General features: G+C 45.0%; 2 protein-coding genes across 3 annotated transcripts; both read right to left on the bottom strand.

The window, feature by feature from the left end:
* Window positions 1–212: 212 nt before the first annotated feature.
* LOC109775852 (uncharacterized) lies at window positions 213–5,128 on the bottom strand. 2 transcript variants are annotated; one of them, XM_073510199.1, is made up of 3 exons: window positions 4,011–4,416; window positions 2,929–3,886; window positions 213–1,573 (listed from the first exon to the last, which is right to left on the bottom strand). In XM_073510199.1, exons 2-3 carry the CDS (start codon window positions 3,855–3,857, stop codon window positions 1,501–1,503), a joined length of 1,002 nt encoding a protein of 333 aa, XP_073366300.1. In that variant the 5' UTR covers window positions 3,858–3,886; window positions 4,011–4,416; the 3' UTR covers window positions 213–1,500. The 2 variants fall into 2 exon arrangements, with proteins under 2 accessions (XP_073366300.1, XP_020190140.3); XM_020334551.4 differs by having other exon boundaries at window positions 2,929–5,128.
* Window positions 5,129–5,697: 569 nt separating this feature from the next.
* LOC123497596 (protein FAR1-RELATED SEQUENCE 5-like) lies at window positions 5,698–12,286 on the bottom strand. The gene is made up of 2 exons (XM_045234217.2): window positions 11,421–12,286; window positions 5,698–7,183 (listed from the first exon to the last, which is right to left on the bottom strand). Exon 2 carries the CDS (start codon window positions 7,082–7,084, stop codon window positions 5,798–5,800), a length of 1,287 nt encoding a protein of 428 aa, XP_045090152.1. The 5' UTR covers window positions 7,085–7,183; window positions 11,421–12,286; the 3' UTR covers window positions 5,698–5,797.
* Between the last annotated feature and the right edge of the window lie 13,520 nt (window positions 12,287–25,806).

The raw sequence follows: 25,806 nt of genomic DNA, 5'->3' as shown, positions 1-25,806 counted from the left end.
TGAATTCGTCAGAAAATGATGCTTCCATTAGTCAAGAAGAATGCTGCCGTAGTATTAAAATCATGTTACCAGTAAGGAAACACATCTTAAGAAATATCAGAATTAGCTGCTTGATTATTTATTTGCGAGAATATAATTTTAGGAAGTCGTTTTAGGAAACAAATCACAGATTGTGGAACATCAATTAGGAAGCAGCAACACTTACGGGAGTAATTACCAATAAAGCAGGCATTTATAACCAAGTAAATTAACCTACCATGCACGGAGCATAGGTACTACTCCCTCCGTTCGGAATTACTTGTCGCAGAAATGGATGTATCTAGACGTATTTTAGTTCTAGATACATTTATTTCCGAGACAAGTAATTCTGAACGGAGGGAGTAGCTCGGACGACCGGAATGCTTTTAGTCTAGAGTACATATCTAGTGAAAACCATACATTCAGTGAAAGCACGGAAACCTGATCTTGTGCCGTTGGATAGGGAATGTGCGTTCTGAGATGAAAAGTTGTACAGATTGCAAATAGAACCTGACAACAATCCTGTACATCGGTACAGAAATATCCCCAATGGAGGCTGAGCCATCCCGTTCCTTTTCCTATGGAGCCAGCCAATCCCGATTCAAATTTCTTCCCCATTAACAGCTAGGATTAGGAGAGTTGTGGGGAGATGGTGCTTTCCTACAGCACGAACCTTCGTTCCGTGCAGGACCAGCGAGCGATGTGGGTGATTCCTCTCCGGCGACTGTCTGGCCAACCATGTCAATCCGCTAGCAACCTTAGTCTCAAGTTATGGCAGGAGAACATTCATATTGAGTCTGTCCCGTCACACATCAAGTCTTGTCTTTGTGTGAGCAACAAGGAATCATAACGAGTTTGATTTCCTTCAGTTCATCGAGGAGAATGCACTGAAACCAGAGAGGTTGTTCATCGTCATGAAAAAAGACCTAACCTACAGCGAGAGGCAAGTGGTGGTTGTTAAACTGATGGATCTTAGTTATGCTAATTTGGCTAGTAGAGACTGCAAGTGCCTGCATATTTGGACGCCCCAGATTTGTCTTATGATGATCCCTTTTACTGCCTCTGTACTTGAACGTGCCTTAGTCGCCCAAGATTTTGATAGAACTGCAAGTGTTCTGTTTGCAGTATCCATTCCTGTACATACTTCTCTTGTCTGGGCAGAGTTTTGTTGGATAGAGTTCTAATTCTACTAACACTGAGGGGCTATTTGCAAAATAGCAGCGCTGCCAGCGGGCGTTCTAATGCAAATACTAAGTAGCAGTAATGTGTGGATCTAGTCCATGCATATAGGATCCAACGGCCAGCGCTCAAGTTTCCAAGCTTCCACTGAAGAAGGGATTTTCACCTGATATTGTCTCTTTAGTCTAATGGCTACCGACTGGTCTGATAGGAAGTAGACTATCAGTAGTCTGATTCCTAGCGGTGCCCTAAAAAGTATTCCTGGTTTCTTCTATCTGCCGAACAATTCCTAGCATAAGCTCTTCACTCTTCAACAAATCTCTTTTCTTTAGCTTGCTCAAGTCTTATATTCTGTAACTTCTCGCTGAGTTCCAGACTGCAGCAAACGAATCAAAGTTAGACCGCGAGAAAACCAATGCAGCTCGTTACAGAAACAAAATCATTCAGGTAGGTGGCAAGCACCAATATACAACCCTAGGCCAGACGCTACAGCAAGCTGTCTGAACAAATAGCACAGGTAGACCAAGCCACATCAATAATTATAACCATGATTTCATTGACTTTGCAAAATAGTCTTTACAGCATGAGTGCCGTAGATTTGGGAACTAACATCTGCATGACTAGTTCAGAACCTACAACATACTATCTATCAGCTCTGATTGACTACAATAAAAGTTGATTCAACTCAACATAGCTCATTTGTGGAGCTAGTGATACGAACATGTTGATAGGCTGATTGGCTCTAGACTGCAACATTAACGGTGTTGTCAATTTGTAAGGGCTGTTTCGATTGATGCCATCATGCGCCCCACCAAAAAATTGGCGTTGAGCCAGCCCCTGGTACTCATTTGGATGGATGACAAAATTTCCCAAGCCCTTCACAGTATGCTAGTTCATTTTCCTGCCAACCTTTTGGCAATCAGTGGGCAGCCAAAACGATCGCCGATTATTTGGCAAGCCAACGGTTGGCAAGGCCAGCATTGGCTCAAACCAAACAGCCCCGTAATGCATCAAGAGGATGATTAATGCTATTTAGCATACGTAGAATTGTTACTCATGTAGTGTAAACAACATGCAGTAGTATTCAACATTTGTCCTCACTCATGTGATAGTGTGAACACAAACATGATACTATAAACTATCATATTCTGGCGGCTCTGATAGATCCGGAAGGAACCAAAAATAGATAAGTATAAAACTTGACAGTACTTGCTTGCCTCTCCAAAGTCAAAACGAATATAGTTCAACGGCATGACTTCCTTTTATTAGCCGAGCAAACTACATAGATCGTGCTTACCAAATCTAGTGACAATTTGAGAGCACATGGCAAATTGTACATGTTTAACACCCAACTGGACGCCAGTAAAACAGACAAATCACGGGTCTAAAACAGATGCCAAAAGTATAATCACAGATTACTATTTGAATTAGAACTCATCATTTGCAGAACTGACCAGCCCGTTTAGAGAGTGTCTTGCTATGTTTTTGCATAGTAAACCACAGTTCACATGATTGATTAGTCACTGAGTTTTAGATTTTGTTATCTTAATTTGATGTGCTAATTTGCCAAGCCACAAAACACCTTACTTCGTTGAATTTCAAAATCTACAAGAACACAAATAACAATAACAAGTAATACTTTCCTAGCTAATACTACCAAGTGGTAACATTTCACATTAATGGTGAGGCCAAGAGTAAATACTGGCAGAGATGAACATGAGGCAATGTTACCTTCTGATGGCATGCTGGTCCAAGTATCGGGTGAACGGGCTGGGAACAAAGAAGTAGCCAGGAAATGATCTCCAGTGGGCCATGTCAGTGGAGCATTTCTCTTCTTCTTCTTCTTCTTCAAAGATGTAGAGACTGGTTGACCCCAGCACTTCCTTCTTCATGTCAATCTCAATCAGCCAGAAAAGTTTATTACCACCATTCAACCGGAAGGAAACAACATCAGGCTTAACCAAGCTGATGGTAGGGAACTCTGGTAGCACATGCGGAAGACGCTTGTCAAAATCAAGAGCAGCCCAGAACTTGCTGTCTTCCATGGTGAAACATTTCATCCATTTCTTTTCCCTTAAGTTGGTGAAAGTCCATACTGTGATAGTGAAAGCAGAATAAGAACTGGCACACACACTGCAGCCAGCACGATCACCAACACATATGAGGTTAATCAAGCCGGACTCAGAGACACAGACACGACGGGCCGGGTCAGGATACCCTGGGTCAATGCACAGACAATTGGAATCCAGACCATCAGGTAAGGGGACGTAGCACGGGGGCTTCGTCCGCTTGTCAATGACACCGACAAAAAGCAAGCCCAGGTAGCAATCCGCCCAGCACAGGTAACAACCACCATAGGGGACGACGGCGTCCGTTTGCCACGAACCACACAGCAGGTTTGGGATGTCATCGCCGTCAGGTAAGGGCATATTTTCAACGCTCCAATTCATGTCGCCCTCCTCCTCCCCAGGTTTACGGTGTAGCACGCAGAGCTGGCCGCCAAATGTGAGCTGCGCCACCACGAACTCCCCCTTGCCACGGCAAAGGAGGCCAATGTCATCACGCCACATAGATCGCAGCTGCTGGAGACGGTACGGGTGGAAGTACAAATCCACGTCCGGGTTCTTGTCCCCACCATCGAAGCAAGGCGGGAGTCGCATGAGACAAGGAGACTTCTCTGAGCCAGAGGCTGTGTAGAGGAAATAGTCTATGGGGTAATAGTAGAATGCCGGACATCTATCTCCAACGAAGGGGGCATACGCCTGGAAAAGTATGGAGCGGCCGTGAGCCGCGATGATGAACGGCTGACTCACCTGGCTCAACGACGCCGTCATGAATCACTCGGGCCAGTGGAGGTAGAGACGGGACACAGCGGGCGGTTCAGCAACCCTGAGAGAGACGGCGATGCTTATGTTGGTGCAGGTGGAGGAGATCGCCGATTGCGTGCCGTCCATTACCTCCTCCGCAACAGCCTCACCAGCGTACGCCTTGTAGTGGACGAAGCGATCTAGCATCACCCAGCGAGGGTGAGGGCGGGAGAGCTCCGCACCGGGTGGCGGATGAAGACGCCGACGAGCTTCCATGTCGCACGGAACAGGAAGCTGACGGAAGGTCAGTTCGGATCTAGGGTTCGTCTCGAGAGGAAGGTCTCGTTTCTTTTCTTTTTGATGATTCAGGGGAGAGTGGAAGAATGCCTTCCGCTGTTGGTTGCGGCGGCCTGCGAAGGGAACGAGATCCTCTGACTTAGATCGATCTACTGCCGAGGGAAGTAGTACGCGTTGCGCCGTCCGTTGGCGATCTGACGACTCGTGTGAGGTGCGCTCTTTCCTTCTCTTTCGTTCGTGTCCACACGAACACAAGCAGCCCATCCGGCCCAACAGGACGACACCCATCGATTCGTCGCCTGAGCTCTCGTCTCGTTAAAAAAAAGGAACTCTCGCCTCGCCTTAGGGTTCGCCGGCGGGGAGGAGCAGCTCCGGGAGGACGGGACGCCGCCTAGCCGTGGAGGCGGCAGACAAACCCCGCTTCGTCCAGGTGTCAGGGCGCCTAGCAGTGGAGGCAGCGGAGCCAGCAGCTGCCTCGTCCAGGGCGCGATGCGTCGGAGTTATCGAGGCCGTGGAGCTGCGGAGCCGGCGCCGTCGAGGCCGTGGAGCTGCTGAGCCGGCGCCGTAGACGCCGCCGAGCTGCCGAGGCCACGAAGCCAGCCTCGTCAAGGCTTCTGCGGGCCATCTGCTCTGCTGCTTGTATTGTGTCTTGATGTACGAATGTTTTCAGAGTAAAAAGAGAGAAGCTACAGCAGCATTTTGAATGAATGTTATGATTGAATTACTGTTCTAGTTTGTACTTCTACATTTGCAGAATTGGTCCGACTTGAGTGGTACTTGTACATGTGCAGAGTTGAACAGATTTGTATGGAAAATGTTCCTGCTTTCTTGAATGTTTGTTTTGGCTGAAGAATTGTTCCAGTAAACAGAGTGTGTGTGCAAAATCGGACAGAACTGATAGAAATGCACTGAATTGAACTGTTGTGATATAAGGTTGTCAATTTGAAAGCATATAACAGGTGTTGTTAATTAAAGAGGATAGCACCTGCTATTGACAATTTGTGAGCATGTCCTTCCAAGAATAAAATGATTTGCAAGTCATAATGCCTGCTTTGGCTGCTGAATGTAAATGAGCATGCATACAGAAATTGCAGGTGCATTGAACAAAATAAATGCCAACCCAGGGAGTATATCTCTGAAATGCATGAAAAAACTGATTGATCAACTAGAACCTAAACTGAACTGAATGGCCAAATTTCACAAAACCATGCTTGTTTGTGCTCTCATTCAAGTAAAGAGCACATGGTTGCCCAAAAACAGTAGCACTTCACCACGACCCAGTAAATAGATCATCTGTAATTGGTCCCTGGAAATTGAATTAAATAAGTAAGTATTTATAAGAATAATTGCCATCCCCTAAATTTCTAGACTAATTATATGGGCAAGATTACCATCAAAAGTTGAGTAAAGCTAAGATTGTCCTTGTAATCTTGAGACTCCTTCATATTGTCCTTGTAAACTATAACATCTGCAACTTGTCCAACCTCTTGTTTCTTCTAATGAAAGAAAATTTGAGGATTATGAGAATTAATGGGCAGAATATTAACATTGAAAAGACAATAGTTATTTAGAAACATACCTCTTCCTCGAACTGTGATGTAGTTTTGTTCTCTCTTTTTCCTAGCCTTGTGCTTCATCTCAAGCCAATTTCTTTTTCGTTTAGCACTTTTTGTTTCGATATCCTTTTTCTTTAGGCGTGCATTAGCCAACAAGTCATTTGGTGGGCTAGCATTTGTGGGAATAGTACATGGGTACCCAGATGTGCTTGTACATGCACTAATTTTTTCTTCAATCTGCTTACCAAGCATGTCAAGTGTGCTATCTACTAACACGATGCATTCTTGAAAGTTGGCTGCTCGATGTGCCAAATTTTGAAATTTGAGGGGCATATATCGGTAGCCAAGAATGGCATCCATATTTGGATTTGCGATTATATTTCTTCCCATGTTGTCTTGTACAGTTCCGCTTCGTGCTTCTCGTGACCATCGCTTTAACACATAATGTGCCGGTAGTGACTTGATATTCATCAAATCAAGAATTTTCAAGGCATGGCCACATAATATCCCAATTCTATCAAACTGCCGGCAGCTGCACTCAACTGTTTGCTTCAAAGGATCGCCGATAACTTTATACTCCTCCTCATAGGTAAAGTCTCCAATAAGATATTCATTACAACCATCCAATGCTTTGGTACAAGCTGATAAGGATATTTCATATTCGCCTTGAAAAGCTTCAAATATACATGGTGTATACAACTTGCTAGCTTGCACCAATATAGGTGGTGGTCTCTTCATAAATAATTTAGGCAACTTTTTCCTTGATTCAAATTCTGAATTCAGTTCATTATTCCTTTTCCCTTGCACAACCCTTTCAAAATGCTTAAAGAACCGGATGATATCAAAATCAGATTTGAAATGGATTTTCAAGTCATTGTTCAAACTCTCACTCAATTGCGTACTTCTCATTCCTAATGTGAAGATGTCCTTCATATAACATTCAGCCCATTTTTCTTTTAACTTATATATACTATCCAACCAGGTTTGCTTACTCACCTTTTTCCTCATGAGGTCAAACTTCTGTTCAAATTCTGCAATGTCTTCATACTCAAACATGCACGCGCTAAAATCAGATAGAATACTTGTGTCTTCATCCTCCTCTTCATTCTTCTCTTCATTTTTCTCTTTCTTCTTCCCTTTTTTCTTCCCCCTTTTCTTCTCTTTTTTCTTCTCTTCATTCAGCTCTTCATCCTTCTCTTCACGTAGATGTTTGACAACATTTTGCATAATGTGAAAGGTGCATAATCCATGCCATGCTTATGTAAACACTTCCCCAACTGCCTTTCCCATTGCAACATCTTGATCAGTATAGAATGTTTTAGGCCCCTTTTGTAACACCCCGCATGTAACTTTCCATATTTGTAACTCCGACTCTTGCCATTTCCGGCTATGTGTTATGATATTCCCTCCGTGGTCGGGTTTTGTCTTTCGTTTTGCATTTTGTCATGTCATGCATTTCATATCATGTCATCATGTGCATTGCATTTGCATACGTGTTCGTCTCATGCATCCGATCATTTTCCCCGTTGTCCGTTTTGCAATCCGGCGCTCCTATCGCCTCCGGTGCATCCCTCTTGTTTTCTTTCGTGTGCGGGTGTCAAACTTTCTCGGAATGGACCGAGGCTTGTCAAGTGGCCTTATTATACCATCCGGAGACCACCGGTCAAGTTTCGTTCCATTTGGAGGTCGTTTGGTACTCCAACGGTTAACCGGGCATCCGCAAAGTCCATTTGTGTGTGCAGCAAAACCCCCCTAAAAACCAGCCCAAAACCCACCAAATTCTCTTCCATGCTCTAGGTCGTTCGATCACGATCGTGTGGGCGAAAACCGCACCTCATTTGGAGCCTCCTAGCTCCCTCTACCTATATATTTGCCTCCCCTCCCGAAAACGAAACGCAGACGAACCCTAGAAAATTCCCTCGCGCCGCGCCGGACGCGTCCGCTCCGGCCGGACACTTCACGCCGCCGCTCTCGGCCACTCACAGGCCGCCACATGGCAGCCCGGGCGCCCGCCGCCGCCCGTACTGCGCCGGCCCGCCGGGCCCGTGGCCGGCCCCCTCGGCCCGCTCCTCCGCTCCACCGCGGGCGCCTCCCGCCGGCCGTCCCCGCCGCCTCGGCGCCGCCGCGCCCGGTCGCCGGCGCCCCTCGCCGCCACCTCGCCGCAGCACGGCGCCGTCGCCGCCGCCCGTGCCACGGCGCGCCGCCGCCGTCCCTCTCGCCGGCCGGGGCCCGAGTTCCTCCGGCCTCTCCTCCTCCCTCCAGCCGCCGCCCCGCCTCCTTCTTCCCCTTCCGTCGCCGGTAAGCGCCTCCGGTGGCCGAGCCGGCGAGCTCTCGAGCAGGCCTCGATCCAGAACCCGAGCCCCCTCAAATTTCCTAAGTCATTAATTTTCTACAGCATATGCTCATGTACCTCATTGCATAACTCATTGTGCATAGCTCCGTTTCACGCGTGTAATATGTCAAATTGTTCATCTCGTGATGCTCTACATTTTGTTCAATTGCACCATGTTCATTAGAGGTCATCTTGATGCCCAAATCTCTGTTGCAAGAGGGCTAGTTGCTGTTATCTGTTGGTTCTTATCAGAACTTGGAGATTTGTCATTTTTGTATCATTTATTCTGTGCATCTTATGGGCATGAGCTGTTTTGTTGTATGCCATGCCATCTTTCCAGTGGTGTATGCCATGTATTTTTGTGAACTCTGTGGTGACTAGCACAAGCATGCAAACTAGGCCCCGTAATGTTTCTGATTTCAGGGACTTCGTGATTTCTCTAAGTCCTTGTCTGCTGTTATTTTGTTGCCATGTAAACTTGATGCTACAGAGAGATCCATTCATATTTTGGAGATGTTCATTAAGGATGTTTTGTAGCTATAGTTGTAATTGATCCATTCCTTCCCTTGTTTGCAATTATGGAGTATCATATCATGACTCAATCTTGCTCTACTTTTGCTATAAAATATTTCTGGCAGATTCTTAACATGATATTCATTTTTGCCAAGCTTATTGTAGTTGATCCATACATGCTATGCTTTTGTTCTTGCCATGGATAGCTTCATAAACATGCCATCTTGCTGTAGATTTGCTTTTTTTGTCATGCATTGCTCTGTAGTGAGTGCATCTAGCTCACCAACATGCCTACATATTATTGTTTCTGCCATGCTCTGTTTTCTGCAAAGTCTGAAACCTGATAACGAAACTTGCTATGTTCACATGCTTTCCATCATATCTTCTGGTCTTTTTTGGCTTATCATCAGTAAGGTACTTTTGTCATATGCATTTAGTAGAACATTTTCATGCCTTGTTTTGCTATGTTAAGTTCCTGTAGCATGTTGATTTCGTGCTCTGAACATTGCTACCTGATGCTGTTTTCTGCCGTGTCCAGTTTTTCACCAAGTCTGTGATCCTGTTATCTTTTGCACTTTTGCCATGCTTGTTTGAGCTTGATATGTTGTGAACTAGCCGTAGCTCAGTGTTCATCTTTTGTCAAGCATCTCCTGTAGATTACTGCCATATGCTTTGTTGCTATGTTGGAGTGCTGTAGCATTGTTGCTTGTTGCATTTTAAGTGCTATCATGCTGTTAATCGCAGATTCGTGTCATTCTTGTTTTGCTTGCCATTTGCAAACCGTGCATCCGTTTCCGGTGATCTTTATATCGATTTCGACCAAAATCATCTCATCTTTCCAGTGGCATGCTTGGTTTGCCAAGTTACTGCCTTGTTCATCATTTCTCTTTCGGAGCACGCATATGCATCACATGTCATATCTTGCATATCATACATGTTTTGCATCATGTTGCTTGTGCTTTTCTCGTGGTTGATTGTGGTTCCGTTTGTGTGTGTTCTTGTCTTGGGTAGAGCCGGGAGACGAGTTCGTGAACGAGGAACCTGTTGAGTACGCTTACGAGGATCAAGCTTTCGACAACTCTGAGAACCTTGCAGGCAAGATGACCACCCCTCGAAATCACTTCTATCTTTGCTTTGCTAGTTGTTCGCTCTATTTGCCATGCTACGCTACCTATCACTTGCTATATCATGTCTCCCATATTGCCATGTCAGCCCCTAACCATCCTTTCCTAGCAAACCGTTGTTTGGCCATGTTACCGCTTTTGCTCAGCCCCTCTCATAGCGTTGCTAGTTGCAGGTGAAGTTGAAGTTTGTTCCATGTCGGAACATGGATATGTTGGGATATCACAATATCTCTTATTTAATTAATGCACCTATATATTTGGTAAAGGGTGGAAGGCTCGGCCTTATGCCTGGTGTTTTGTTCCACTCTTGCCGCCCTAGTTTCTGATATACCGGGATTATGTTCCTTGAGTTTGCGTTCCTTACGCGGTCGGGTGATTTATGGGACCCCCTTGACAGTTCGCCTTGAATAAAACTCCTCCAGCAAGGCCCAACCTTGGTTTTACCATTTGCCACCTAAGCCTTTTTCCCCCGGGTTTTCTAGAGCCCGAGGGTCATCTTTATTTTAAACCCCCGGGCCAGTGTTCCTCTGAGTGCTGGTCCAAACTAGAGCCCTTTGCAGCGCCACCTTGGGGAAACTCGAGGATTGGTTTTAGTTGTACGGACTGCTCATCCGGTGTGCCCTGAGAACGAGATATGTGTAGCTCCTATCGGGATTTGTCGGCACATTCGGGCGGCTTTGCTGGTCTTGTTTTACCATTGTCGAAATGTCTTGTAAACCGGGATTCCGAGACTGATCGGGTCTTTCCGGGAGAAGGTTTATCCTTCGTTGACCGTGAGAGCTTATGATGGGCTAAGTTGGGACACCCCTGCAGGGTATTATCTTTCGAAAGCCGTGCCCGCGGTTATGAGGCAGATGGGAATTTGTTAATGTTCGGTTGTAGAGAACTTGTCACTTGACCCAGTTAAAATACATCAATTGCGTGTGTAGCCGTGATGGTCTCTTCTCGGCGGAGTCCGGGAAGTGAACACGGTCTGAGTTATGTTTGACGTAAGTAGGAGTTCAGGATCACTTCTTGGTCATTGCTAGATGACGACCGTTCCGTTGCTTCTCTTCTCGCTCTCTCTTGCGTATGTTAGCCACCATATATGCTTATTGCCGCTGCAGCTCCACCTTATTACACCTTCCTTTCCTACAAGCTTAAATAGTCTTGATCTCGCGGGTGTGAGATTGCTGAGTCCCCGTGACTCACAGATTCTACCAAAACAGTTGCAGGTGCCGACGATGCCAGTGCAGATGATGGGGTCGATCTCAAGTGGGAGTTCGACGAGGAACGTGGTCGTTACTATGTGTCTTTTCCTGATGATCAGTAGTGGAGCCCAGTTGGGACGATCGGGGATCTAGCATTTGGGGTTGTCTTATTTTCATCTGGATCTTGACCGTAGTCGGTCTATATGTTTGTATTTTGGATGATGTATGAATTATATTTATGTATTGTGTGAAGTGGCGATTGTAAGCCAACTCTTTATCCCATTCTTGTTTATTACATGGGATTGTGTGAAGATGACCCTTCTTGCGACAAAACCACTATGCGGTTATGCCTCTAAGTCGTGCCTCGACACGTGGGAGATATAGCCGCATCGTGGGCGTTACACCTTTCCTTTATGAGCTATTAGAAAGTCCTCAAACAACCACTTGAAGGATGCAAATGTTTCATCATACATGAGAGCAGCACCAAAAACTACAGTTTCTCTAAAATGGTTGAAACCGACAAACACACCAAAGGGTCTGCTCTCCTTATTTGTTCCAAAAGTAGTGTCAAAACTGACAACATCACCAAAATGTGCATAGTCCATGATCATCTTTGCATCAACCCAAAATATGTTTGCTATTTGTTCTTCACAATCCATTTGCAATGCATATTGGAATGACGGGTTTTCAGCAATTTTGTCTTGAAAATATTTAAGCATGCTGCCTGCTTGACCATATGCCATTTCTCGTTGGCGCTTGGTACGCAAGTAGTTCTTGTGATCACGGAGGGTATAACTAAGATTGAGTGATCCACCAACTTGGCGACTAGCCAATTCATGTGCAGCTTTTGGCCCAATTCCTGCATCATCCGCGTTTCAATTTCAAATGCTTGCAACTCTGAAATTTTCCTTTGTGATACCATTAGGTGTAAGGTTTCTGGCAGGTGTAGTGTGTGATTGTGTTCCAAAACCAACTCAGACACTTTCAGATTTTCCTTCTTTCGATCCATTTTAAGATTCATGTAGACTTGACAATCGGTTCTAGTTTCAGCTCGAGGGCACTTTGTTAAATAATCCCTTTTGTCTTGTGTTCGATGACCTTCATTCGCGCAAACAAATCTACATGATGTAACCATGCCATCTGTTGGCCTCTTGTTTGTATACCTTTTTCGGACCTTGAATCCTTTTTGTCCACTGTAGGTAAGCCAAAATGCTCATGCCTCATCTGAATTTCTAAATTCCATGCCAATATGAGGTACCAAACTAGGCAATACAACTCTGTAATGTAAATGACATGAACATTAGACTTGTGAAAGTGCATAGAAAATATTGGGACTTATAGTCACTGGAAAAAGATTTCCATAAGAGAATAAGCAAAGAATAGCGTAATTGGGGGTAAGAATAAAATCAAGAAAAATCAGTATACTTGGGATAAGAAAATTTACTTATTAGAATTAGAATCATGGTGCACTGTATCAGCCTCCTCTTCCCTCTCAGTTGCTTCTTCCATCAGGAAAAGAATGCTTGATCGGAGTTCAGCAGACTGCTTCTTTCATCAGAAAAAGGGATGCCTAATCCGAGTTTAGCAGGATACTTCTTCCATCACAAAAAGGGAAATTTGATCAAGCTCTAAAGTAATCTGATGGTTGAAGTTCAATCAATTTCAGAAAAAGGGATGCCCGATCCAATTTTAGCAGGCTACTTCTTCCATCCGAAAGAACTATGGAGACTTACGTGAGATCGAGGAGCAGAGCAGCCGGTCGGGCACCAGGGATATCCTTCCGATCAACTTTGGCACCGTTTCTGTACTGCTGGCGCCTTTTTCTGTGGCCTCTCGTGCCTTTTTCCCTGGCTTCCTTCGCTTTCTTCTCGCTAGCGTCAAACTGGGCCGATGGGCCGCGTATTTCCACTTCCATCTGAGCGAGAAAGCTGGAACAGGCTGTAGTTACTGCTAGTATCGTTGGATGCCTGATGGACGGTGCAGCGGGAACGACGTCCCTCGGTAGTAGAACGAACTAAGTCAGAGGATCTCGTTCCCTGCGGAGGGTAGGGTGGGAGTTCCTTTCTGAAGGCAGATGGCGGTGCCAGGCCGTTTCATGGGCCAAAGTCTCGAGGATTTTCTCTTCACCCTCTTAATGGCCCGTTTAACAATTCGGCCGGATATTAGTTTTGGCCTATCAGCGACTCTGTCTACATATGGGCCTCTTTCGACCCGGTTTCACTTTCGGCCATTTAAAGGCCCGAGTTGCACCTGGGCCTAATTCTGGTCCATAGTTACTTTCGGCCTCTTAACAACCCCTTGTCTTCATGGATACATTCTAGCCCAAACTGCCTGTCAGCCCGTTAAAGGCCCTTAATAGTGTTGGGCTTAATTTTGGCCTGTTATACATTCGGCCTACTTTCAGCCCGTCATGTAATTGGGTTAGCCAAGGCCCAAAAACATTTAAACCTATTAATGGCCGTCACACCAATGGGCCAATGTATATTACAGCCTGCTGTTGGCCCGTGATTTGTTCGCCATAATTAAGGCTCAATCTAGATCTTAGCCTGTTAAAGGCCTATTTAATTTTCTGGCCCAATTAAGGCAAGCGGTTTACTCGGCCTTTAAAGGCCCGAAACTAATAGTGGCCCAGATTAAATCTTGACCTAACTAATGGCCCAAGACGATTGTAGGCACACGGTTCGGCCCGTACTAGCGATTGGCGACCGGCCAGTTTTAGTACCGAAATTATTTTTATATAAACCTAACCTATTGGCTCATTGCGCTCTGATCAAAGATTACGACCTTTTCTCAGAGCGATGAAAGCATAAACAACAAATAAATTACAGCATCATGTGAAGAATAAACTTAGACTATACAACAAAAAAATTACAGCATATTACATTCCCTGGGCATCAAAGTTCGCTGCCAGTAAACCTCTACTAATGATGCCACATCACCATTGTTACTATTACTAAACTCACTCTGATTCAAATCCCGTACAAATTCAAAATTTGAAATCAAGTCAAACGGTAAAGGTTTTCAAATATTAAAACTGAAATGTTCGGGTGGTGCCAAATAATGCATAGGTAATTATGATGGAGAAACCACACTTTTATAAAATGTTTAAATAATCTAAAATGCATAAAACAGTAGCTAAAACAATTAAATAAATGACTTTTGAATTTTATAAAATACTAAACTATTTTGTTCAGGGGTAAAACTTTTTGTGACAGTAGTTGGAATTGTAACTCTATTTTAGGTGTGGATTTTAGTTTTTTAAAACTATAAAGTATTAAATAAATAAAAGAAAACAGAAAAGAAAGATATAAATAAAACAAAAGAAAATAAAAACCAAACCCCTCTTCCCCCTGGGCCGCCGTTCGGCCCAACCAGGCATCCAGGCCACCAGGCCTAGCCCACGAGCTCCCCATCTTCAACCTCTGTTCATCAAGGGAGTGCTGGCCGTTGCTCGTGCGTCCATGGACGGATCGTCCACGCGTCGTGCATCCATGGCTCCTCGACGGTCTATAAGACCCCCCCTCGGCGCGCTGACGAACCCTAGCTCTCCTTTTTCCCCTCCCCTATGCCGCTTTCATCCCCGCAACCCTTGGCCGAACCTACATCGCCATGGCCTCCGACATCCACACGCCCACCGAGCTCCCCGCGCCCAGCCACGTCGTCCGCGAGTTTCGCCGATGTCCACTCCTTCGATCACATCCACCAGTTGGATTCGGGAGCCCCTGGATCGCAGGGATCAACGTCGTCTTCAACCTCCAGCCACCGCGACGCCATCGACGAATTCGCTGCTGTCTCGCTCCACCAGGCTGTTGGGGAACGTAGTAATTTTAAAAAAATTCCTACGCACACGCAAGATCATGGTGATGCATAGCAACGAGAGGGGAGAGTGTGGTCCACGTACCCTCGTACACCGAAAGCGGAAGCGTTAGCACAACGCGGTTGATGTTGTCGTACGTCTTCACGATCCGACCGATCAAGTACCGAACGTACGGCACCTCCGAGTTCTGCACAGGTTCAGCTCGATGATGTCCCACAAACTCCGATCCAGCAGAGCTTATAGGGAGAGTTCCGTCAGCACGACACCGTGATGACGGTGATGATGATGCTACCGACGCAGGGCTTCGCCTAAGCACCGCTACAATATGATTGAGGTGGATTATGGTGGAGGGGGGCACCGCACACGGCTAAGAGATCAAGAGATCAATTGTTGTGTCTAGAGGTGCCCCTCTGCCCCCGTATATAAAGGAGGGAGGGAGAGGCCGGCCCTAGAGGGGGCGCGCCAAGTGTGGGGAGTCCTACTAGGACTCCCAAGTCCTAGTAGGATTCCCCTTTCCTTTCCGGAGTAGGAGAGAAGGAAAGAGGGGGAGAGGGAGAAGGAAAAGGGGGCTGCACCCCTTGTCCAATTCGGACCAGAGGGGCGGCGCGCGCCTCCTTCCTTTGGCCTCTCTCCTCTATTCCCGTATGGCCCAATAAGGCCCAATACTTCTCCAGGTGAATTCGCGTAACTCCCCGGTACTCTGGAAATACCCGAATCACTCGGAACCTTTCCGATGTCCGAATATAGTCATCCAATATATCGATTTTTACGTCTCGACCATTTCGAGACTCCTCGTCATGTCCCTGATCTCATCCGGGACTCCGAACTACCTTCGGTACATCAAATCACATAAACTCATAATACAATCATCACCGAAACTTTAAGCGTGCGGACCCAACGGGTTCGAGAACTATGTAGACATGACCGAGACACGTCTCCGGCCAATAACCAATAGCGGAACCTGCATGCTCATATTGGCTCCCACATATTCTACGAAGAAATTTATCGGTCAAACCGCATAACAACATACGTTGTTCCCTTTGTCATCGGTATGTTACTTGCCCGAGATTCGATCGTCGGTATCTCAATACCTAGTTCAATCTCGTTACTGGCAAGTCTCTTTACTCGTTCCGTAATACATCATCCCGTAACTAACTCATCAGTTACAATGCTTGCAAGGCTTATAGTGATGTGTATACCAAGTGGGCCCAAAGATACCTCTCTGACAATCGGAGTGATAAATCCTAATCTCGAAATACGCCAACCCAACAAGTACCTTTGGAGACACCTGTAGAGCACCTTTATAATCACCCAGTTACGTTGTGACGTTTGGTAGCACACAAAGTGTTCCTCCGGTAAACGGGAGTTGCATAATATCATAGTCATAGGAACATGTATCAGTCATGAAGAAAGCAATAGCAACATACTAAACGATCGAGTGCTAAGCTAACGGAATGGGTCAAGTCAATCACATCATTCTCCTAATGATGTGATCCCGTTAATCAAATGACAACTCATGTCCATGGCCAGGAACTCAACCATCTTCGATTAACGAGCTAGTCAAGTAGAGGCATACTAGTGACACTCTGTTTGTCTATGTATTCACACATGTATTATGTTGCCGGTTAATACAATTCTAGCATGAATAATAAACATTTATCATGAAATAAGGAAATAAATAATAACTTTATTATTGCCTCTAGGGCATATTTCCTTCAGTCTCCCACTTGCACTAGAGTCAATAATCTAGATCACATCGCCATGTGATTTAAATCAATAGTTCACATCACCATGTGATTAACACCCATAGTTCACATCGTCATGTGACCAATACCCAAAGGGTTTACTAGAGTCAATAATCTAGTTCAGATCGCTATGTGATTAACACCCAAAGAGTACTAAGGTGTGATCATGTTTTGCTTGTGAGGGAAGTTTAGTCAACGAGTCTGCCATATTCAGATCCGTATGTATTTTGCAAATTTCTATGTCAACAATGCTCTGCACGGAGCTACTCTGGCTAATTGTTCCCACTTTCAATATGTATCTAGATAGAGACTTAGAGTCATCCAGATCGGTGTCAAAGCTTGCATCGACGTAACTCTTTACGACGAACCTTTTGTCACCTCCATAATCGAGAAACATATCCTTATTCCACTAAGGATAATTTTGACCGCTGTCCAGTGATCTACTCCTAGATCACTATGAAGGAAATATGCCCTAGAGGCAATAATAAAGTTATCATTTATTTCCTTATATCATGATAAATGTTTATTATTCATGCTAGAATTGTATTAACCGGAAACATGATACATGTGTGAATACATAGACAAACAGAGTGTCACTAGTATGCCTCTACTTGACTAGCTCGTTAATCAAAGATGGTTATGTTTCCTAGCCATAGACAAAGAGTTGTCATTTGATTAACTGGATCACATCATTAGGAGAATGATGTGATTGACTTGACCCATTCCGTTAGCTTAGCACTTGATCATTTAGTATGTTGCTATTGCTTTCTTCATGACTTATACATGTTCCTATGACTATGAGATTATGCAACTCCCGTTTACTGGAGGAACACTTTGTGTGCTACCAAACGTCACAACGTAACTGGGTGATTATAAAGGTGCTCTAAAGGTGTCTCCGAAAGTACTTGTTGGGTTGGCGTATTTCGAGATTAGGATTTGTCACTCCGATTGTCGGAGAGGTATCTCTGGGCCCACTCGGTAATGAACATCACTTAAGCCTTGCAAGCATTGCAACTAATGAGTTAGTTGCGGGATGATGTATTACGGAACGAGTAAAGAGACTTGCCGGTAATGAGATTGAACTAGGTATTGAGATACCGACGATCGAATCTCGGGCAAGTAACATACCGATGACAAAGGGAACAACGTATGTTGTTATGCGGTTTGACCGATAAAGATCTTCTTAGAATATGTAGGAGCCAATATGAGCATCCAGGTTCCGCTATTGGTTATTGACCGGAGACGTGTCTCGGTCATGTCTACATAGTTCTCGAACCCGTAGGGTCCGCACGCTTAAAGTTTGATGACGGTTATATTATGAGTTTATGTGTTTTGATGTACCTAAGGTTGTTCAGAGTCCCGGATGTGATGACGGACATGACGAGGAGTCTCGAAATGGTCGAGACATGAAGATTGATATATTGGACGACTATATTCGGATACCGGAATGGTTCCGGGGGTTATCGGATATTTATCGGAGTACCGGGGGTTACCGGAACCCCCCCGGGAAGCTATTGGGCCTTATGGGCCTTAGTGGAAAGGAGAGAGGGAGGCCAAGAGGTGGCGCGCGGCCCTCTTGCCCCAATCCGTATTGGGAAAGGGAAGGGGGCGGCGGCCCCCCTTCTCCTTCCTTCTCTCCACCTCCTCCTTCCCCCTTCTCCTAGTTGAAATAGGAAAGGGGGGGGGGGCAAACCTACTTGGAGTAGGATTGCCCCCCTAGGGCGCGCCTCTCCCCTTGGCCGGCCCTCTCCTCCTCCCCTCCTTTATATACGGAGGAGGGGGGCACCCCAGAGACACAACAATTGATCTCTTGATCTCTTAGCCGTGTGCGGTGCCCCCCTCCACCATAATCCACCTCGATAATATCGTAGCGGTGCTTAGGCAAAGCCCTGCGCCAGTAGAACATCATCATCGTCACCACGCCGTAGTGCTGACGGAACTCTCCCTCAAAGCTCGGCTGGATCCGAGTTCGAGGGACGTCATCGAGTTGAACGTGTGCAGAACTCGGAGGTGCCGTGCGTTCGGTGCTTGGTCGGTCGGATCGTGAAGACGTACGACTACATCAACCGCGTTGTGCTAACGCTTCCGCTTTCGGTCTACGAGGGTACGTGGACACACTCTCCCCTCTCATTGCTATGCATCACCATTATCTTGCGTGTGCGTAGGAATTTTTTTGAAATTACTACGTTCCCCAACAGTGGCATCCGAGCCTGGTTTTATGCGTAGATGTTATATGCACGAGTAGAACACAAGTGAGTTGTGGGCGATACAAGTCATACTGCTTACCAGCATGTCATACTTTGGTTCGGCGGTATTGTTGGATGAAGCGGCCCGGACCGACATTACGCGTACGCTTACGCGAGGCTGGTTCTACCGACGTGCTTTGCACATAGGTGGCTGGCGGGTGTCAGTTTCTCCAACTTTAGTTGAACCGAGTGTGGCTACGCCCGGTCCTTGAGAAGGTTAAAACATCACTAACTTGACAAACTATCGTTGTGGTTTTGATGCGTAGGTAAGAACGGTTCTTGCTCAGCCCGTAGCAGCCACGTAAAATTTGCAACAACAAAGTAGAGGACGTCTAACTTGTTTTTGCAGGGCATGTTGTGATGTGATATGGTCAAGACATGATGCTATATTTTATTGTATGAGATGATCATGTTTTGTAACCGAGTTATCGGCAACTGGCAGGAGCCATATGGTTGTCGCTTTATTGTATGCAATGCAATCGCCCTATAATGCTTTACTTTATCACTAAGCGGTAGCGATAGTCGTAGAAGCAAAAGTTGGCGAGACGACAACGATGCTACGATGGAGATCAAGGTGTCGCGCCGGTGACGATGGTGATCATGACGGTGCTTCGGAGATGGAGATCACAAGCACAAGATGATGATGGCCATATCATATCACTTATATTGATTGCATGTGATGTTTATCTTTTATGCATCTTATCTTGCTTTGATTGACGGTAGCATTATAAGATGATCTCTCACTAAATTTCAAGATAAAAGTGTTCTCCCTGAGTATGCACCGTTGCCAAAGTTCGTCGTGCCCAGACACCACGTGATGATCGGGTGTGATAAGCTCTACGTCCATCTACAACGGGTGCAAGCCAGTTTGCACATGCAGAATACTCAGGTTAAACTTGACGAGCCTAGCATATGCAGATATGGCCTCGGAACACTGAGACCGAAAGGTCGAGCGTGAATCATATAGTAGATATGATCAACATAGTGATGTTCACCATTGAAAACTACTCCATCTCACGTGATGATCGGACATGGTTTAGTTGATTTGGATCACGTGATCACTTAGATGATTAGAGGGATGTCTATCTAAGTGGGAGTTCTTTAGTATTGAACTTAAATTTATCATGAACTTAGTACCTGATAGTATTTTGCATGTCTATGTTTGTTGTAGATAGATGGCTCGTGTTGTTGTTTCGTTGAATTTTAATGCGTTCCTTGAGAAAGCAAAGTTGAAAGATGATGGTAGCAATTACACGGACTGGGCCCATAACTTGAGGATTATCCTCATTGCTGCACAGAAGAATTACGTCCTGGAAGCACCGCTAGGTGCCAAACCTGCTGCAGGAGCAACACCAGATGTTATGAACGTCTGGTAGAGCAAAGCTGATGACTACTCGATTGTTCAGTGTGCCATGCTTTACGGCTTAGAACCAGGACTTCAACGATGTTTTGAACGTCATGGAGCATATGAGATGTTCCAGGAGTTGAAGTTAATATTTCAAGCAAATGCCCGGATTGAGAGATATGAAGTCTCCAATAAGTTCTACAGCTGCAAGATGGAGGAGAATAGTTCTGTCAGTGAGCATATACTCAGAATGTCTGGGTATAACAAGCACTTGATTCAACTGGGAGTTAATCTTCCGGATGATAGCGTCATTGACAGAATTCTTCAATCACTGCCACCAAGCTACAAGAGCTTCGTGATGAACTATAACATGCAAGGGATGGATAAGACGATTCCGAGCTCTTCGCAATGCTAAAGGCTGCGGAGGTAGAAATCAAGAAGGAGCATCAAGTGTTGATGGTCAATAAGACCACCAGTTTCAAGAAAAAGGGCAAGGGGAAGAAGAAGGGGAACTTCAAGAAGAATAGCAAACAAGTTGCTGCTCAGGAGAAGAAACCCAAGTCTGGACCTAAGCCTGAGACTGAGTGCTTCTACTGCAAGCAGACTGGTCACTGGAAGCGGAATTGCCCCAAGTATTTGGTGGATAAGAAGGATGGCAAGGTGAACAAAGGTATATGTGATATACATGTTATTGATGTGTACCTTACTAGAGCTCGCAGTAGCACCTGGGTATTTGATACTGGTTCTGTTGCTAATATTTGCAACTCGAAACAGGGACTACGGATTAAGCGGACACTGGCTAAGGACGAGGTGACGATGCGCGTGGGAAACGGTTCCAAAGACGATGTGATCGCCGTCGGCACGCTACCTCTACATCTACCTTCGGGATTAGTATTAGACCTAAATAATTGTTATTTGGTGCCAACATTGAGCATGAACACTATATCATGATCTTGTTTGATGCGAGACGGTTATTCATTTATATCAGAAAATAATGGTTGTTCTATTTATATGAGTAATATCTTTTATGGTCATGCACCCTTGAAGAGTGGTCTATTTTTGATGAATCTCGATGGTAGTGATACACATATTCATAATGTTGAAGCCAAAATATGCAAAGTTGATAATGATAGTGCAACTTATTTGTGGCACTGCCGTTTGGGTCATATTGGTGTAAAGCGCATGAAGAAACTCCATACTGATGGACTTTTGGAATCACTTGATTATGAATCACTTGGTACTTGCGAACCATGTCTCATGGGCAAGATGACTAAAATGCCGTTCTCCGGAACTATGGAGCGAGCAACTGATTTATTGGAGATCATACATACTGATGTATGTGGTCCAAGGAATGTTGAGGCTCGCGGCGGGTATCGTTATTTTCTCACCTTCACAGATGATTTAAGCAGATATGGGTATATCTACTTAATGAAACATAAGTCTAAAACATTTGAAAAGTTCAAAGAATTTCAGAGTGAAGTTGAAAATTATCGTAACAAGAAAATAAAGTTTCTACGATCTGATCGTGGAGGAGAATATTTGAGTTACGAGTTTGGTCTACATTTGAAACAATGCGGAATAGTTTCGCAACTCACGCTACCCGGAACACCACAGCGTAATGGTGTGTCCGAACGTCGTAAACGTACTTTACTAGATATGGTGCGATCTATGATGTCTCTTACTGATTTACCGCTATCATTTTGGGGTTATGCTTTAGAGACGGCCACATTCACGTTAAATAGGGCACCATCAAAATCCGTTGAGACGACGCCTTATGAACTGTGGTTTGGCAAGAAACCAAAAATGTCATTTCTTAAAGTTTGGGGCTGCGATGCTTATGTGAAGAAGCTTCAACCTGATAAGCTCGAACCCAAATCGGAGAAATGTGTCTTCATAGGATACCCAAAGGAAACTGTTGGGTACACCTTCTATCACAGATCCGAAGGCAAGACATTCGTTGCCAAGAATGGATCCTTTCTAGAGAAGGAGTTTCTCTCGAAAGAAGTGAGTGGGAGGAAAGTAGAACTTGATGAGGTAACTGTACCTGCTCCCTTATTGTAAAGTAGTTCATCACAGAAACCGGTTCCTGTGATGTCTATACCAATTAGTGAGGAAGTTAATGATGATGATCATGAAACTTTAGATCAAGTTGTTACTGAACCTCGTAGGTCAACCAGAGTAAGATCCGCACTAGAGTGGTACGGTAATCCTGTTCTGGAGGTTATGTTACTAGACCATGACGAACCTACGAACTATGAAGAAGTGATGGTGAGCCCAGATTCCACAAAATGGCTTGAGGCCATGAAATCTGAGATGGGATCTGTCGGGGATATACTTGGGGGCTAATGCAAGGTCATTTTTTACTTGCTCGTCCGCACCGGCTTACAACGCCACAGCCGGTTCATTCGTCCGCTCCCGCGGCCGACTCGCCCGTGGTGATCATCAACTCCGCGATGGATAATTTCTGGCCTAACATATCAAGGTGAAATCTGTCCAATCAATTTGTATTGATACATTTTTTATTCTTTAAAAGAAGAAATTACTCCGGCTTGCGATGTTATTTATGCAGGAGCAATTGTTCATCGCAAAAGCTATGGTCGTGGCATGGATGTATAGCTCGCACCACCATTATAATGTGCTAGCATCTGACCACACCATCAAGCTCGATGAATATATTTGCAAGCCGCCATTCTGCAGACCGGTCTACATCAACTAGCCGGGACTGTGCCTGTGATTAACTCGCGCGTCCGCACCGACTTACAACGCCACGGACGACTCGCCCGTCCGCTCTCGTGGCCGGTTCACGCGTCCGCGCCGGTTTACAACAAGGAGAACAACTTGCTTGTCCGTACCGGCGTACATCGCCGTGGCCGACCCATCTATGTTGCCTCTGCTGCTGCGATCGTTTTTACCGTCCGTCTCTCGTGACTTGGTCTACATCAACACACCGGGTCACACCTGTCTACATGAGCTGTTTATTGAGTATGAGCAAGTCACAGCTTGGGTAGCCGGGTTTTCTTTCAACAAAATGGAGGCAAATTATCATATACTATCAACCGCCGTCTGCACTGGGTGGCCCAATGGGCAGGCACACAAGTCGCCGCCACTACAGTTTGGTTAAACTTCAAAACAGCCAGTTGGAAGGAACCATTGGCCGAGTTGCTGACACGGCTCATACGGGATCATTTATAACCCGCCGCAGTCACCTCAACCTTCTGTGGATTCACGTCGTGCTATCAACACCAATGATATACAACTTATGCCGGCTTGTATCACGGTCAAATATGGAGAATCTCAAGTCAACTCCTCGAGTCACCTTGAGACTCGGGGGCTACAGTAATATGACTCAGCAAATGTTGCCGGTTTTCAGTGAAGTCAAGAACCCCAGGACGTTGGAGGGAAAGATAACCCGGTCCCGGAGGCTACTACCATATGGATGAAAATTTAAAGGCCGTCAGAAAATTTCCGGTTCAAAATGAAGAATGCCGGTTTAAAATACGGTTCAAGGGAAATCTGTTCTCCCACAAAGCTCTGAAGCTCTCAAATCCGGTTTAAAAATGTACGGTTCAAAAAGGAATTAACTTCTCGCAAGTTCGAGTTTAAAGGCCGTCAGAAAATTTCCGGCTGAAAATGAAGATTTCGGTTTAAAATCCGGTTCAAGGGAAAGATGTCTCCCACAAAGCTTTGAAGCTCCCAATATCCAGTTCAAAATCCCGGTTCAAGAAGAATTTATCTCTTGCAAAAAGTTAAAGGTTGCCGAAGAGGACCTGCTGCCATGATGCGCAGTTCAAACATGGGTATCCTGCCTTATTGGCTTATCATATTATTGATCACTTGGGGGCTTGGTCGTATTCGAACCATAGCTACACCTCTTGATCGGCTCAAGGCCAAAAGAAAATTACTTAGGGGCCAAAGAGAGTGTTGCAAAAGAACAACTCAAACATAGGCACCCACTGAGCACAGCTCTAAATATTGCTTGGGGATTCTTTGCTATTGCAATGAACAAAGAATCTACACTTGTAATAGGCTATCAAGCCATGGCTTGGAAGCCTGGTGTATACACCTAAAACCCCGGGTTAGCCTGCCTTTTTAAGTAAGTCACTCCGTCCAGGTAAACCTGGTATGACCCACCAAACTTCGACAAGTCAATCTGATAAGACACTGAACTTGTCAAAGTTAAAACGACGATTGGTTAAGGATTGAGGACCATCTTAAAAGGCTTTGTGAAATGGTTTAACTCAGTGGCCTGGCAGCCCATGAAAAGCCTCGAATTTGGGGCCTGGCAGCCCGTGAAAAGCCTCGACTACAAGTTTCCATATGGTTTTATTTGAAAAGCTTTTCCTCCTTTGATAAACCGGCGTTCATTAACCCGGTTTGGTTTTCAACTACAAAGTTGTCAGTACATGATCAATTATAATCCGGAGTTTATTAACCCGGTCCGATTTCGACTATAAGTCGCCAGTATTATATGGTTAATCCGGTGTTTATCACAACCCGGTACGGTTTTATCATAAACCGGCACAATATGGAGGGAGTTATCAGTACTCAAGATTGGGGTTATCACCCTTACTACAAAAAGTTGATAAACCAACGATGTGATTCAATGTCACAGGTATGATATATTTCATATTTGATTATTCTTAAGTGCAGCCTTGGTTATAAACCCGAGTTATATGTTGGGCATTATGACCCGTCCGGCGGTAAACCGCCAGGACACTTTAAATTTGTTGTATGCAGAAACAGGTTGAATAAAGCATGATTATAGATCACCGACATTTATTAACCTGGCCTGGTTTTCGACTATAAGTCGCCAGTATGATGATAAATTATCCGGTGTTTATTAACCCGGCCTGGCTTTTATTAAACTGGACTGGCTTGGAATTATAAGTCGCCAGTATATATTGGGATTGCGCCATTGGAATCATGCGCTCATAAATCATTGGATTATATTATTCAAATCTTCAAATAGCCAACATGGCTGGATTTTATTATGGTTATCAATAACCAGTATTATGATTGAGGTTTTCAAAGTCGCTTTAGCGCAATGGCTATTATTTTATCAATGGATATAATTTATTCTACAAGGGAAGGAATAGTCCCGAGTCGTTGCAGGCTTACGACCCGGCACTTGGGGGCTACATTATTCGAGTTGAGATTACATCAAATATGCAAGTCTCATGTCGCTGCAAGCATGCAAAGTCATTTTTTGCTCACCTTATTGAAGACCCGACTCATCACAGTGTAATGAGCCGGCCCTTCAGGGCTACCAATTGCTTCTGTCAAAAAATTTAAGGTACACAAACTTTAATCTATTATATTGAAAGGTTTATTGCTCAGTTGGTAAAGCACAAAGCTCTTAACCTTATGGACGTGGGTTCAAGTCCCATGATGGGGGTTACATCATATGATGTTATTTTCAATGAAGTATATATAAAGTCCCAGCTCAATATTATCTTACTGAGCCGGCCCTTGGGGGCTACACGTTGCTGTTCAATTCTACATGATCATATTTATAAAGTCCCTGCTCATTGTTGCATAATGACCCGGCCCTTGGGGGCTACACTGGTTGAAGTTTTTTGAGCATCAGGCAATTACAAGTCCCAAGTTGCTGCAAGCATGACAACCCGACACTTGGGG

Source organism: Aegilops tauschii, chromosome 3 (genome assembly GCF_002575655.3).
Source record: "Aegilops tauschii subsp. strangulata cultivar AL8/78 chromosome 3, Aet v6.0, whole genome shotgun sequence".
Lineage (NCBI taxonomy): Eukaryota > Viridiplantae > Streptophyta > Magnoliopsida > Poales > Poaceae > Aegilops > Aegilops tauschii.
Note: the sequence above shows the minus strand (reverse complement) of the source record. Positions and strands in the feature narration are given on the sequence as shown.